General features: G+C 40.2%; 1 protein-coding gene across 4 annotated transcripts in view; it reads right to left on the reverse strand.

The window, feature by feature from the left end:
• Positions 1 to 17,337, reverse strand: part of LYPLAL1 (lysophospholipase like 1) — a 90,949-nt gene that overhangs the window by 43,689 nt on the left and 29,923 nt on the right. For 3 of the 4 annotated variants that reach the window (XR_005836319.1, XR_005836317.1, XR_005836318.1), the window contains exons 4-5: positions 14,254 to 14,369; positions 13,189 to 13,270 (exon numbers count right to left, since the gene is read on the reverse strand). Coding sequence is in view for 1 of the 4 variants with exons in the window: in XM_008685676.2 (XP_008683898.1) it covers positions 13,031 to 13,270; positions 14,254 to 14,369 (356 nt within the window). In the remaining 3 variants the exon portion in view is untranslated. Of the gene's footprint in view, positions 1 to 12,929; positions 13,271 to 14,253; positions 14,370 to 17,337 lie in introns of those variants that run through there. The other variant, XM_008685676.2, reaches the window with a different exon arrangement.

Raw genomic sequence — 17,337 nt, forward strand, 5'->3', positions numbered from 1 at the left:
AGGAAATGATAATTATGTGATCTATTTCTCACGTGTCTATTCTGTACCAATCACAGTACTAACTATTGAGGAGGAAAACAAATATCTAGCCCTTGCGTTTGAGATCAAAATTTGGAATGGGTAGAGGACCAACATACAAAGATTCCATATAGAAACATGGAAACAGAGCAACTTCTTTTGCCAAAGATAACTGGACGAGGCATTGAGTTGCTCAAAACCTGTGTCTTAACTATCAGGAGTTTGTCAGTTGAGGGAGGAGAGAGCCTTCCAGATGGAGGGAATGATATACTGAAGGCAAAGTCTTGACAAAGTGGCATGTCAAGGGAATTTGGGTGTGGCAGAAGCATTGGGAGTGTGTGTGTGTGTGTGTGTGTGTGTGTGTGTGTGTATTCATGTGCACTGTAACATGAGAGAGAAAAGGGGCAAAAGATAAAGCTGAAATAGGAGGTAGGGACCAGACTGTGAAGGGATTTACTGCTTAGTTAGAAAATTCTAATAATTTTATTCTGAAGACACTGGGAAGCCAGCAGGATGTTGTTAGGTAGGGGGGCAGGCCAATAACTCTGATGTCATGCTGGAGAATGAATAGATGGAAGAAACCGGAGGCAAGGAGACCCATCCAAAGGCAAGATAAGACTGGAACTAAGACAGAGACTTTGAGGCTGGCTTAAGGCCAAAATGGAAAGATGCTTGTTTGATAGAACAAGAAAGCATTTGCTAATTGACGCGGTGTAATGATGAGAGGTGGGGAAGAGTAGAGTATAACCCAAAGACATTATTATGTAGAGGAAAGTCCTTTAAAAGAGATCACAACAAGAGAAGCAGTTTGGGAATGGACAACGAAGCAATACTTTTTTTTTTTTTTTAAGATTTTATTTATTTATTTGACACAGAGAGAGACATCCAGCGAGAAAGGGAACACAAGCAGGGGGAGTGGGAGAGGAAGAAGCAGGCTCTCAGTGGAGGAGCCAGATGCGGGGCTCGATCCCAGGACTCCGAGACCACGCCCTGAGCCGAAGGCAGACGCTTAAGGACTGAGCCACCCAGGCACCCCAACGAAGCAATACTTCTTAACTGCTGTGTGGGTCCTTCACATTTAATTTCATAACAAACCCATTTTACAGCTGGGAGAACAGAAACTTGGAGATTAGGTTTCTTTTTTAACCCAACTCACACATTTGATCAATGTGAACATTTTGCATTGTTTCGAATATATTCAAGGTAAGTGGCTGCCTGACAACCAGCAGGGAGCTGGAGAGCTCCAGCAGGATGTTCAAAACACTGGTGTGGGTCTAGGGGGAGAGCTGAAGGTAGAGAGGCATAGGTGCGGAGCTCGCAGTCCAGAGCTACAGAAGTGGAAGATCACTCAGAGAGCGAAAAAAAGGAAAAATTGAACCAAAAGAAACCTCCATATTAAGGGGCTCACAGTAAAGGAGCCACTGAAGGAGACAGAGAAATAGTCCTCAGACACTAGAAAAACCAAACTGGAGGGTTCACGTTTCCAGAATCAGGGTTAATCAGTGTCAAGTCCTAGGAAGATATCAAGTAAGGTAAGGACTGAATCAGGCTATAGGATTCAGAAATTAGAACTCTGATAAAAATGGTTACTAATCTGAAAAAAATTTTTAAATCTATACCATGACTTAAAAATTAGGTTGGGCTTGCTATGTTGCATTGAGGCAGAGGGAGAGACCGCTGCATTCTTTCAGCAAAACGGGAAAAATGGTGCCAAAAGCAGCATGCGTATAAAATATCTACAAAGGAAAGGAAATGACTCTGAATCTAAAGTATTTGAAATTTACATGAATTTGTAGCTATACTTTCTGAACACCACTGCGATAGCTTTGCAGCACTGTGGAAAGAGCACCAGAAAGACCAATCACGTTTGAGCCCTGCCGATTCAGGACGAGAAGTGCGTCACTGAACTTCTCTGGGTCTCGGTTTCCATATGTGTAAAATGATAATCTGAATTCCCTCCAGCAGTAAAACTCTTTGATTCGATGGCAGAACTAAGACAATGTTCAGCAGCTGCCCTGAAGCACACTTCACATTTCACAGGATAATTAAGAAAACTAAAAAAAAAAAAAAAAAAAAAGCATTTCAGCTATTTGAAATCGATATATTCTTCATTTGCCATTTTAAAATCCTGTTTTTAGACTTAACTAGAGATTTATTGCTGTTGAAGTGAAATTTTTAAAGGGAACCATTTATTTGCTTCTGCCAGTCGCATGCCGTGAACTTTGGTTTTAACACTTCTCTCTTGTTATGTGATAGAGAAACTGGCTTAATACTTAATGCCCAGGGGAAAGACTTCCGTCTCTCATAGACACCCCCACCCAATTTTTCAATTTCAATAATTTCATTGGCAAAAGAAAGCATACCAGAAGTGGCCAAAATTAATATGTCAAGTAACTAATATGTCAAGTGTATCTCTAGTTACAACTGGACAAGCCAACAACTGACTAGAAAAAATTAGGGTGGGGAGAAAGAGGGAAACAGAAAATGAAAACAGAGTGATTTTTAACTAAAGTAATACTATGCCTGTAAGAGTAGGTAGTGAAACACCAAATCAAACCAAAACCCCAATTATTAATTCGTTAGAGTAACAAAAAATGAAGTAACGAGGTATATTGAAATCACCCCAAAAATGAATTTAAAATAAAATGCAAAGGCATCATATTTGCTCATCACTTTTTAAGACAGAAAGACAGAAAGGAAGAAAGAAGAAAAGAAAGAAAAAGAGGGAGGAAGGAAGGAAGGAAGGGAAAAAGGGAGGGAGGAGGAAAGGAGGGAGGGAGGGAGGGAGGGAGGGAGGAAGGAAGGAAGGAAGGAAGGAAGGAAGGAAGGAAGGAAGGAAGAAAGATTCCAGATGCTCCGAACTAAATTATTGGCAAAACCATGTCTCTTATGGACATTTTGCCCAAAATATTTCTTTAAAACAGGATGTGCTCTATTTATCATAGAACCATTAATTCTATTCTCAATATGAAAATCTTACATGTCTTTCACAACCAATCCAAAACAAAGGCCTATATAAAATCACAAAGGTAATCTACATAATAACATTGAGGTTAGCACAAAGAAAATACACTTTAAAATAACATTTTACATTTTTGTAGAAGTCCACTCAATATTTCAAATGAAATTTCTCTCATTTTCTGAAATACTGGCGTACTAGAAAAGAATGAACGCTTTGCGGGGTGGTTAAACAGAACTTGAAGGAAGTCCATGGGAAATGGTTGCAAAGATATTGACCAAATCGTATGGTCAATTGGACAATAAATGGTCTTCCATCTTATTTCCTCTTAATGAGGTGAATTTAGGGAAGTGATTATAGGCTGAGGAGAGGGGTCAAAACAACGACCCAAATGATGCCCTGTTTGTTGCTAATTCTGGTCCAAGCGGGAGGACAGCCTTGGGCCCACCCCCTCCGAATGAGTGTGAACAATTGTTCTGAACTAGCGAGCAAAAGGTTCTGTCCTCTTGAGAAACAGTTAACAGAGACGCATACCTGCATTGGGTATGAAATCAGGCAAATCTTTAGAACAATCTCCGCTTCGCCTGGAAGACGAGGGCGTTGTGCCGGATGCTTGTTAACCGGGAGCAACAGCTGAGTCATCTTCAGCTCAGCCTTTGCTGTGGTCGGTCACGCCGACCTCGGTCCATCTGAAGATGGTGGTTAAAGGCCTCGGAGCTTTGTTTTTGTTTTTCTGCTGTGGGCCCTACCTGCTTTCAGGAAGCTTTGGGCCTTTCGGAAAATTTCCCTGAAATAATGTCCCATTGGAAAACCACAGAGAGGGCACCGACTGGTATTAAAGCTCTTATTGTCCTGGTTTTGGCTTACAATGCTGATGAGGTGGATTCCACGAAGAGTGAGAACCTGACATCGAAATAAATTTTTGCAAGCAACCGCCATGCCTCTCAGCGCTGAGACGTGATTCGCTTACTGGGTGGTGTCCTCTCCCTCTCTACACCCCCGCGACCATCCCTTCTGCTTTCACTGACCTCCGCTGCTTTAAGGAGAAAGGAGGTTAGGGCTGGGGTGACATCTCCCTGTTCCCAAAAGGGATGAAAGGCCACAATCTATCGAGTGTGCTGGGAAATATTGGGAAGGAAAGGGATTCACACTGCTGTGGCCCTGGTGGGTATGAACACCTGAATTACCGTTTTACTGGGTCCCCTGTGGTGATGGGATGCCCAAATTCAACTGATGGGGTTGGGGCAGAGCTCACAGTGGGGAAGGAAGTCAGCATGAACGTGGTGGTGTGGCCTCTGTGTTAATGCACTGCTGTTCTGGGTTCCAGTTGCTGCATGTAGCCTTGGTATTGGTGTCTTACATGCTTACGTGCAAATACTCCTAAGTACCAAAACGGCTCCTCTGATTGGGAAGAGCCAGGTACAGAGAGTACTAATACTTCTGGGGCCCTCCCTCTTCGGCGATCCCTTTGAGCTACAAGTCTCCATGACTGACTGTGTTGCCATATGGAGCCTCTGGCAAAGGGAGGCAACCTGCCCTTGGTGACGCCCCTGGGGGTTTGCACTCATTGCCAACACAGCTACCAGTTTTGCCTCTTTTGAGAAGTAGCTATTAGTTTACTGCGGCTCTTGTTGAAGCTGAGTGCCTGACCCCTGGGGGAACTGTGACTATAACCTGATATTTGTTTTGGGGTGGATTGACTCAGACTCAATGACTAACAAAGTGAAAAGCATCCAGTAATGGAAACGGTACATTCAAGAATGCAGCCGGCCTGGCCTCCGACGCATCTTGGCTCTACATGAGAAAATGGCAGCTGTTCGGCTCCGCCACCTGCAGCAAAGTCCCTGGCTCCGTAAGGCCCTTGGTTCCCAGAGTTTCACTGTCCGACTGGGGCTTGCTTCACTGATGGTCTGGCTGAGCTGAAATCGGACAGTGTCCACTGGGCTGCTGCAACCATTCAGCCTCAGGGCCAACGGATCAGAACTGAAAATGGCCATGGTCACTCCATTCAGTGGCAGAACTGAAGCCGGTTCTTATAGCTCTGACAAATACTCCCCTTGGTAAACCTCATTATGTTTTTACTGACTCTGGGGTTGTGCCATGGCCTATTTGGACTGTCACTTGGAAAAGTATAGCCTGGAAGATTAATGACACCCCTCTTTGGCACTGCTCACTAAGGAAACAAATAGTGACTGCTGATTGAACCCTCTGGGTCACTCATGGAGATGGACCTATTTCCTGTTGAAACTGACCGGAATCCTGCACTACCCAGCCTGCCACTGTTGCTTACCTGATCATACCAGACATGGTAACACATCACCCATTCAACTGGGTACAGAGTAAAAGATGCTGTTTGAAAAGCATAGGCTACCATTGCATGCCAAATTTTGAGTCCTAACAAAATTTGACCCAGTTGCCTCTCAGGGAAGGTAAACCACACAGCATGGAGCATCACCCGCACTTGCTCCTAACACGTTAATTACAACTTATCTTTGACCTCTTCTTGGGGTTATAAGTTGCTATTAACACTTATTCAGGTTATGTGTTGCTGTTCCAGTCTGATAAGCTTATCCTGGCCACACTATTGTGGCTTGTGAAAGTAATCTGTGTGATATTTTTGGTTTATATTTCTGGACCACTTCCAACCTGACAGTAGTGTGCCTTTTATCACAAAACAGTTCAACAATGGGCTGACAGTTAAGTATTTAGTGGACTTTTCCCATTCCCTGCAATTTACTGGGATCTGGTATTTTTGAGCATTGGGGCATTCTCCTCCAGAACGGACTCAAAAATGTCTGGCTCTGCTTCTCTCACTTTCTTCTGGTCCATACACCTTAGTAAGGCAGTTTTGTTGATGAATGCAATTGTCTTCAGAAAGGGATCATCTCTTCTCAGCTGTTTTCTGAATTAGAGTCAGAATGAAAGTGTTAGGAGATTGTATAGAACTGTTTTGAAAATTCAGGATTCCTCCTGATCATTCTTGAGTATGATTCTTCTTTTTTCCTATGACAACCCCAGGCTGGCTTGGTTGGTACACGTTCTGGGAGGCTGCTTAGCCAAAAGGAGGCAAGGGATTCAAATTTATTTTGGTTTATAGATATGAATTCATTTGTTACATCAATATGGTCTTAGATCAAAAAGATAATTACTAACTCTTTGGTTAGTTGCCAAGCCTTGCTATAGTGGTCCATGTGGGCCAAAGTTGGGAGGGGGAGCTCACAACGGGTCTCTGGAAGTTTTATAAAAACGCCCTTGTCCCTCTTGTACCCAACCCTTCCAGATGACAGGCCTGGGTACGAGGAAGGAACAACTGGCAAATGGTGGAGTTACAGCTACTGGAATGGGACACAGTTACATGTAACTGGAGGGAAAACAGTAATTCTGGAAACGGAGAATACCTCAGACCACAGAAGCTTCTCAGGAAAAAAGGAATGAGCACTGTCTTTCAGAACCATCCCTGGAGCTTTCCTCAAGAATGAGAACACCCTGGTGTGGCCTTCCCAAACTGTTATAAGCACTTAAATTTAACTGACTGCGGGGCCTGCCATTCCTCAATGGAGGACTCAAAATTTGATTGCCATTTTTCTTAATATTACTAAGAAGTCTAAGGAAACAGTCAAGGATGGCCCTGGTTCCAAACCCTTCCCTTACAAAAACAAAAAACACCTATCAACACGCCTTTCAGATATATTCTCTACACCTATTCCCACAGCTGTCACTTATTCATTCTATGTGATGGACAAATGCCATCACGCTGGTGATGTGCACAAACAGGACAGGGTGACTGCCCCTGGGCGTTCTCTGCAAAAGCAAGGACCACACTCAATTACTTTTTTTTTTTTTAAGATTCTATTTATTTATGTGACAGAGAGACAGCCAGCGAGAGAGGGAACATAGCAGGCGAGTGAGAGAGGAAGAAGCAGGCTCCCAGCAGAGGAGCCCGACGTGGAACTCGATCCCAGAACGCCGGGATCACGCCCTGAGCCGAAGGCAGCCGCTTTAACGACTGCGCTACCCAGGCGCCCCCACACTCAATTACTGAACAGAACTTGAAACTGTAAGGCTTACCAGTTAGACAGGAGTTCACACTGGAGACACGGTCACCTGTGCCCTTGACTGACGTAGGTCCCATTTTAGGGGGGCTAACAATTGTAAAGTAGGTGTTAGCTTGTCTCTGGAAAACATGGTGACTTCCATCTATCATAAGAGATTTTCAAGTGTTTTTGGAAATAACACAAGTAGCTCATATAGCTCTCACACGGTTGTAGAGATCGCTCCAAAATGAAGTTACCCTTGTTATTCAAGAAAGCTATCTAGAGAGGATAACCAATTTGTTATTTATGGATAGCCTAAGGGCTCTGACCTCTACAATGAGAATCATCCAATTAAAAAAGCTGGTAAGAAATTTCTGCCTGTCTTTAGCTAAAATGATCAAAGATTACTCCTCTTGTTTCTGGAAACATTTAGCACCAATTCAAATCATGGCTATGTTGTGGAGGACACATCGTCCTAGGTGATATCCTTGTAGACCAAGATGGAGTCTGTGTAATTGCTCTTATGTCCTGTGATGCCTGGATTAATGCTAATGACCAAGTGGGAAGGTCAATATAGAAACTTAAGGAGGAGGACAGCTGGCCTCCTAAGGTAAACCCTTAATGGTGCATGGGATTTGTTCAGTTGGATGGGACCAGAACCTTATGGACACAGCTCAGGTCAGTGCCTCATTCACGGTGGCCTCATTCACGGTGGCCTCATCCTGTTCATAGTAGTCTTTAATACAATGTTGTATGGAACAAATTTGGTTGCAGCTAAATGGCAGAATTTAACAAATAGGACAGAGATATCACATGCATCTTCCCCTCAGTGCAGGAATATGCTAAGGCTACTTCAGAAGAGTTTACATAAACATAAATATACTTTTATGTTTATGAAAATCTCTTATGATAGATGGAAGTCACCATGTTTTCCAGAGAGACAACACCTCCTTTACAATTGTTAGCCCCCCTAAAATGGGACCTACGTCAGTCAAGGGCACAGGTGACAGTGTCTCCAATGTGAACACAAAGACATATTTTTAAAGGGCAAACTGGGAAGTAAAATTAAAATACACACAACAGCACATTTCTTCTCTGTAAATACAATTATAACTTTTCAAGTATTAAAATTACTCTAAGTCAAAGTGTTGTGAACCAACTGACTTTTTGTACCACATAATCCGAATTTTCTTGAAATATCTGCATGCTTTTGGTATTGAAATGTTTGCATGGCTTTGGTAATTCTGTCCTCTTATATTAAGAAAACCCTTTAGATGATAAAGACTTTTTGCTTAAATACATTCTGGCTAAATGATATCTGGACATTTTCTTTTACATATCAAAGTACCACAAATTATCAATAGCCAAATTGTCAGTAAACTTTATATTTTGTTCTCAGTTCATTTTGTTATACTTCAAATGAAATACTCAACTTCCTATAAAGAATACATTTAAGCTCCTTACCACTAAAGATGATCTTTCTTATTCAGATTTCAGTTGAGAAAAAGTACTATCAATAAACATTTTGCTTCACTTATGGATCATAAAATAAAGCACACTCTAAAAATTCAAACAGAAGAAATAGAGGGAAAAGTTCAAGTCTCCCTTCACTTGTATCCTAGCTTTCTCTCTCCTCCCTTGCAAAATTCCAGTCTCCCCAACACAAACATATATAATTTATTGTGATACTGATTTACATTTTCTTCTTCTTGCCATTTTTCTTCTCCCACATAAGAAATTATCACAGCTATTTCAATTCCCCTTGCCTTCAGAAATGTTTCTGTGGGTAAAGCAACAGAAAGGTTTGGGATGCGACAGGAAAGGAATGCCTGGTTTCTTTAGGAGGATACCTTAAGCCTTGGTGTTTCCTGCCTTAGCATTATTTTTTCAAGCTCAAAAACCTGGCTTTGAGAGACCACATGCATATGGACAATAGGTACCTCAAGATTAGTGAGTGAGAAATGGAGCTTGGAGGACTTCCCCTGAACATTCTGCTCACGAAAACACAATGATATGATATCCTACTAGCCCAATGGGGGGCGGGGGAGGGCAAGAATTGCATTGAAGGTTATAGCCACATAACATTTTAGATATATCCTCCAGGTATGGATCTATTTGTGGAAATGCATTTATAACCATACTACCCAATACTAGTAAATACTTTAAGTTTGTTTGACTTATATTTTATTAAAGACTTTTACATATGCTATTGAGCTTGATCTTCAGGAAACAATTTCACAGAAGAGCATACTGTGAGACAGGCTGAGGTTTATGCCAGAATACATGATTATTCAGTGACAGGACAAGTATTCTTTTAAAAAAATCTGGATTCCTTTCCTTATACTATATTTGGGATGTATATACTTGACATGTATAGGCCTGACACCCTTCTTTTTGTCAGGTATATGTGGTACTCTTAGGGTAAACTGCAGCCATGAGGGTTTTATACATGGGTGATACTGTGTATATTCAGGCCAAGGCATTTAGAAGTTCAAGGAGTTGAAGGTCATTAAAACCTTGGGATAATTAAAACCCTGCAAAGTCTTCTGCAAAGGGATTTTGGATTTTATTACATTTTATCAGTCTTTCTCTCTCCTACCATCCCTTTTCACATTTAGAGTTGGTAACTTTAAATACAAGAGGCATAAAGGGACTTCCACTTATGATCACGATGACCAAGGTGGAGATACAAGGACCAGATTTATTCTTCAACCTGAAAGAGCTCCACAGCTGAACCATGTGTATGTTTTCAGGTACTGGACACTGGCAGCACAGGACAGTTCCTTAAGAAGAACAAGTGAGGTGAGGTCTACAAATGCTCAGCTTACTGTGTGAAGGGAGTTTCTGGGCTGCAGTGTGAGACCCAGAGGGGGCCAGGACAGCCAGGGGCTTAGAGTTCATAGAGCAGAGTATGAGAGAGCTGAGCGGGTAGTGCCACAGATCTGCAGAGGGCCCTCCACCCCAACTCCAGTACTAACCACCAGGAGAGGTGTGTGAGGGGCGGGTGAACCACCAGGAACAGAGGAAAGAATCACTGGGGCTCACAGAGAGCTGGGACATTTGTGTTACACTAGCCGGACTGTAAAACCTCACAATCCAGCAAGTGTCAGCTGGAGTACCCACAAGGTGCTGCTTGAGGAGTGGGGCAAAATCAGTCCTGGAGAAACAGGGCTCTGGAACCTCCCAAGGAAGCTTAAAAGGAAGCCTGAAAGGAACAAACTGTTTCTCAGTACTTTCTAGGTAATTTAATTGCATTCACTGACAAAGCTCCTACTTATAGAAATGCAAATAGCCCAGTGCTTAATGAGGTAGAGCTAACAATGCTTGGGATCTAACGAAGAATCATGAGGTCTACAAGGAGGCAAGAAAATTTCCTTAGTGGAAGGAGAAATTAATCAACAGAAACAAACTAACAAATGACAGAGGATAGACTCAATAAAGAAGAAAATTACAGTTGCTATTTAACTATGTCCCACATATTCAAGGACAGTAGGCATAATAAATATAACAAATAAAAAATGGAACTTCTAGAGATGTCAAGTATCTGAGATAAAAAATAAAGTGGGTAGGATTAATGACAAATTAAACTTTACAGAAGATCAATGAACTAACACAGCAACAGAAACTATCCAAAATGAAATGCAGAGTGGAGGAATGAAAAAAAAAAAAAAAAAAGGAATAAGCACCAGTAAGCCTGAAGTCCCCCAAAAAAGAGAAGAGGAAGAGGCAAACAAATATTTGAAAATGCAGTGGCCAAAACGTCTAAATTTGATGAAAACTATAAACCCACAGATCTAAAAAGCAGAAACTCAACAAACACCTGGCACAAGAAAAATGGAGAAAACAACACCAAAGCACATCATATGCTTAAAACTAAAGATAGAGAAAATTGTAAATACAGTCATAGGAAAAAAAAGATTAGAAAAACAGCAGAAAAAAATGCAAACTAGAAGACAATAGTTAAGATCTTTAAAGTAATGAAAGGAAAAAAATATCATCAACCTAGAATTTTATATATCTTAAAAAAATGAAGGCAAAATAAGACTTTTTCAGGCATACAAAAGTTTAAAGAATTTAATAGCAGCAGATCTGCACTATCATAAATGTTAAAAGTATTTCAGGCGGAAGGAACATGATATCATACGAAAGTCTGAAACCACATTAACGAATGAAGAGCACTGGAAAAAGTACGTATAGAAGAATTTTTAAAAATTCTATCTCTTTCAAGGATAATTTAGTGTAGCTTCCAGCCGTTGATATAATATAGGAAATGAATTTATTCTTTCATCTGAAACAACCAAAAAGAAAAAGAAAAAAGGCAGAATACTGGAAACAAAGTTTTTCCAAGTACTGGACGTCAGGCAATAAAGGTCAGTGGTCTCCAACGAAGGGGAAGGAAACAAAGTGAGCCTTAGGACTTATGACAGCTTGTTGCCTTGAGAGAGTTCCCAGGCCACAGAGCTGAGAGGAGCACTTCATGCAGAGCTTGGAGGACTCCTGTGTTGAGAAGCAGAGCTGAGAGTCTGAGTAGACTGGGGTGGCTCGAATTTGTAGGATGGTGAACCAGAGAGGAGCGAGCTGCACTGAAAGAGAACGCCAGACACCAAGTCTACCTGGCTTATTCAGCAGAGTACTTATGCCACGCATGTGTGAGTAGACTATCTGAAACCAGAGAAAGAACCACCCAAAAAGATTAGAGGGAACCACAAGGATGAGAAATCTAAACCCCTAGACCAGTATGTATCACAATTAAATTGCTCAAAATCAGTGATAAACTCTTAAAAACATCAAGAGTAAAAAACAAACAACAAAACATTAGATACAGAAAAACAAAGATAATAACAACAGACTTACTGTGTGAAATAAAGTCAGCAAGAAGAGAGTGGAACGCCATGTTTAAAATACTGAAGAAAAAAATGCGAATTCAGAATTTCATACCCAGTGAAAGTTATCTTTTCAAAACAAATGTAAAATACAGGCTTTCTCAGACATATAAGCCGAAAGAATTGATTAACAGCACATTTACAGTGGAATTATTTAAAGGACATCCCTCAGGCAGAATGAAAAGGATACCAGAAACACACCTCAACACAAAAATAACTGAAGAGCACCAGAAGTGGAAACTACACAGGTAGATATATAAGATGTTTTCCTCATTATTTAAGTTGATTTAAAGGAAAACCGACTTCAAATAAAATAGTGGTAATACGTTGTGAGATTTGTGGTAAATGCTATTTATAGCATATTTACAAATGGGAAAAATAGCATTAAGACCAGGAAGGGAAAAATGGAAGGTCCTATACTAAGTGTGAGGAGGTGCAATAAACTTGAAGGTAGAATGTGGTGAGCTAAAAGGGAACAGTTTACAGAAATCTCCAGGCCCACATGGTTTCACTAGAGGATTCCAACAAACACTTAAAGAAAAATTAATACCAATTTTACACAATTTCTTCCAGGAAACAGAAGAGGAGAAAACATTTCCCAATTCATTTTATGAGGTCAGTATTACCCTGATACCAAAACCAGATAAAAACAGTATAAAACAAATTAACAAAAAAACTACAGAATATCCTTCATGAATATAGACAAAATAGTAACACAGAATATGCTCTCTGCCCACAATGGATTTAAATTAGAAATCAATAACATACCTAAAATAGTCCCAAATATTTGGAAACCAGATAGGACACTTTTAAATAAAATGCCATGTTAAGACTTTTCATTTTTTCTCACTGCCCTTAAACTCAAATTATTTTTTAAATTTAAGTATTTAATTATTCAAAAGGTCTCTAATTATTTACAAATCCATCTAAAAAATAATCCACAGATGTTTGTCTAAATTAACATTTACCATTGATAAGATGATGCTATTCTCTGTGGTGCATTTCAATAACCAGTAAATAAATCAGTACAGTTGATATGTATTAATATTTTAATTATCATTTATCTAATTGTAATTTGGCAGTAAAAACCACTTTTCACAGAGAAATTACAGGTAGATTAACAAATCAATGTTGATTCATTCACTTTGCCTTTCCATTTCTCCCGGAAGCTTTGTTAGAATCCACGACTTCAGTTTTTCTAACTCAGCTTTGCTTAGCTCATGGTAAACACCTGGGAAACTAAGAAACTTTGTGCTCACTCCTAGAGATTTTAACCTTGAGTTTGTCTCCTCACCCCAAGAATGAAGAACTAATTCATCTGCAGTACCATGGCACTGAAATAATTCAGGGAGTACGCCATCGCTTTCCTGAAGAGCCTGGAGAACAGGATATAAAAATGGGAATGTTTAAGAAATTTGTTTAAGAACACTGTTCTTGGAAATCAAACAGGGTAGAAAAATTGCAATTTTACCCAAGCTTCACTATTCCAAGGGAGAAAACAGGCAGTCGTGGTGCAGTCTAAGGTGTACATTGGTGGTCTTGGCCTGGGGGCTTAGCTGGCTGCAGGCACCATGTGAGCTATAGTCAGTTGTACAGGATTGTCTCAAACATGGTCAGAGTGTTTCCTGAAGAAACTGTGTGACTCGGTCAGACAAACCTCTCCATGTAGGGTGGAAGGATGGAGGAAGAGTGGGACAATCAAGGGAAAAATTACATCCTAGTTTTCATTTCTGTATCTGCTGTTTCTACATTTGGTACGAAGTTACAACACTATAGGGTCCTGTATTCATATATTAGCATGTCACGATGAAACAGATATAGGGAAGGTAAGGGATTCTCTGTTTTTTTTTTTTTTTAAAGATTTTATTTATTTATTTGACAGAGATAGAGACAGCCAGTGAGAGAGGGAACACAAGCAGGGGAGTGGGAGAGGAAGAAGCAGGCTCATAGCCGAAGAGCCTGATGTGGGGCTTGATCCCATAACGCCGGGATCACGCCCTGAGCCCAAGGCAGACGCTTAACATCTGTGCCACCCAGGCGCCCCAGGGATTCTCTGGTCTTGATTACATTCATGACATAATAAACAAATGTGGTATAATCATCCATATTTTTATTATGTATAAGGGATACATATGTATCATACATTGTGATTCTTTTTATCCTTTCCCCTTTGACACTGTGCTTAACAATATTCTTTCTATGGCATTACTGACCAGCTGGAATATTTCGTATAACTAACCGGGGGACGGATTCCCAGCAGTGCTCTGTGCACCAACTGTTATTGCTTATCAATTTGGTTTTAGTTTCAATGTGTGAATATTTCATGCTTGTTTCTTTTGTTTTAAAATCTGGAAGTTACCTGGTAAACAGCAGATGTTTTATTCAGAAAACTCGAAAGAGCAAACACTCCTGCTACATCTTGATGATTTCTGTATGCTAAATGCATTGCCATGCACCCTCCCATGGAAAATCCTCCTAAAAGCAGCAAAAATTCACTTATCAGAAAAAGCAGAATATATGTGACAATAATTTAGAACAAGATACATCTGTGTCAGGCTTCCATGCATGTTTTAAAATATTTGGAGACCTTTAGAGAGAAATAGTGCTAAAAAGAAATTAATCTACTTTTGAGCTCATTAAAAAAATAGTTGCAATGAGTAAGTAACTCTGGTTCATCTATGTCATCACTGGTAAAGAGACTTGGTATAGAACGAGTTGGAATTAAATGAAGAAATCATGCTCATTCACTAAAAATATTTATCATAATTAAAAATATAAGTCATGGCACAAGTGTCATATAAACTTCTAATGTCTACTTATATTTTGCTTATACTTGTGTTAACCAGAATTAATAACATGCATCTTTTTGTCTTACTTGCCAAGCTCCGAGCCCCATGAGGAGTCACATTTCTAGGGCCTGCCATATAATAGATGTTTAGTGATCTTTTAGGGAAGATGATCAAAAATTTGGTGTGCTAGTTAAAACATCTCTGAATTACAACATTGTTTTGGAAACTGACTTACGATGGTATAATTGAAATGTAATTAAAACATGTACCTATATATAAACTTTTTCAAAAGAGTTAAAAAATAACTTACTCATTTAACAAATTTTTATTGTCTTTTAGGTATCTGAACACTGTGCTAGCCAGAGGAGATATGCAGACTAAGATACACAGTCCCCGTGCTCCCTTCGGAGCACATACACTAAATACATAGGCCCTTGTCCTCGAGGGGGCACCGGAGACATCACAGAATATGGAGATAGGTATGTGATGCGGGGCCCAACTTCAGGCTAGAGACCTGGAATGCTATTCCCCCACCTAAGCGAGAGTTAAAAGGTGTCTTATTTACATTTTGTGAGAAATAAATATAGAAAGTAAATCACACAGCCACACACTTGTGGAAATCTAAAAATATACATTGGTGTAGAATCCAGATCTCCTCATTTCCAGCCTCCTGCTTTATTTCACTTCACGAAGTGTAAAGCTGAGTCCTTAGAGACTATAAATTTGAATTTACTACAATCTCCTTTTACGGACGAAGTGAACCAAGGCCCAAGATTAGGCGACCTGCGTAAGGATGTGCCAATTTTAGCTGCAAAGCTAGGACTTTTGGAATCCAGATTGCTTGCAACAGGCCTTAATGTACTCTCTATTATCTTCCAGTATTTATTAAAATAGAACTGATTTTAAATTTTCTTTATCTTTATATTTTCTTTATTTAATAATATCTAATAATTTTGGGCAGGCCGATAATATTACTTTGGACCCAGGATACAACGTATGAATGAAGATTAGATTTTTAAGAAGTATATAATATGTAAATAATGACAGTGTATGACAAATATTACATCTGCGATTTTCGACATACCAGAAAGAAAGAATAGGGTCTCATCAGCAGCAGTTCACCACAGATGTGAACCACCCGAAAGGCTCTTCCAAAATAACCCCCCACACCAGCCCCAGACACAGATTCTGATGAGAGATCATGAACGGGCCTGGGAGGTGAGGAGGCAGCATACACATCTTAAAATTGAGTGTGAAAGTTGCATATGTGCATCAGATTCCCAAAAAGGTTAAAAACCTCTGGACTACATTACCTGTGAATGTGTACATTGATCAACATGGCATGCCCCACCTGGATACGCAGAGCTTGCGGCAGACAAGATAAGCGTCTCCAGTAAACATTCAGTGTTAAGTAAGCAGAGCGAATGTGAAACTTACTGGGTTTTGCTACAGTTCTAGTTAATAGACTGTTCTTTTTTTTCTTTCTCAAGTTTTTCTATGTAATATGGTACGTGGGTTATAAAGCAAACACTCTGAAATAGAATTGTTATCAAGTTTTAACTTAGCAATTCTTAAGTTAGTTCTCTAGATTTTGAAATCCTTGAGGGTAAGCAACAGTTCTTCCTTCCATCAGCACACTGTGGTTGCGGGCGTATGAGGAGCTCAGCAAGGTGTCCCCACCCTCTGGTGCGCGTGTGCTGAGGAGCTGGGCTTCTTCATCTTCCGTGCCCAGTGGTGATACACCTGCTGGTACACGGTGACAGCTCAATGAAAGTCTGTTAGCGGAATTCTTAGAAACCATATATTAGAGGATGAAAGTAATAAGAAGTTTACGAACGTCTCTTAAATTTATCATATTTAAAGGCACACGAAACATTTTCTAATTTAAAGTCTGGTGGAAAGAGGACTACAGTGAAATAAAGGGAAACTGAGTTTTAATCCTACCAGTGACACTCTAGCTGTTGCCTTGGGGTAAATTATTTAAAACCCAGGATCTCATTTCCAGTAAAATTAAATAGTTGGACTAGATGATCTTTAGGGTTTCCACCAAGTTTTTTGTTTTTTTTTTTAAAGATTTTATTTATTTATTTGAAAGAGAGGGAGAGAGAGAGAGAGTGCACAAGCAGGAGGAGTGGAGAGGAGAAGGGAGAAACAGACTCCCCGCTGAGCAGGGAGCTTGACTCGGAGCTCAATCCCAGGACCCTGGGATCATGACCTGAGCCGAAGGCAGACACTTAACCAAATGAGCCACCCAGACGCCCCAGCGTTTCCACCAAGTTTGAAAATCTATTATATACAAATGCTTAATAATCACTTGTAAAAGTCAAAACAGCAAGGACTTTAAAGTTTACAGAGTTGCTGTAAATACAGAAGCCTACTTTCAGTTTAAGAATGAGAATCCCAATCTCCCAGAATACAACCGCAGCCTTCCTTCAAGTTCACAGAACCAATCTTAGCAAATGCTTACTTCCTTCATCGCTTTAGATCTCCCCTTTTTTTCCAGTTTACTTACAAAATGAGTTCTAGGTTGCTTACAACCAAACACATTGTTCACAATAAAGCTACATCTCTAAAATGAGGGGAAAATGTGAGGGAGGGTGAGATGGGGTTGCTGGAAGAAGGAGAGATCAGGAACGAAAGACAGAGAGACAGAC

Source organism: Ursus maritimus, unplaced genomic scaffold, assembly GCF_017311325.1.
Source record: "Ursus maritimus isolate PB19 unplaced genomic scaffold, ASM1731132v1 scaffold_2, whole genome shotgun sequence".
NCBI lineage: Eukaryota > Metazoa > Chordata > Mammalia > Carnivora > Ursidae > Ursus > Ursus maritimus.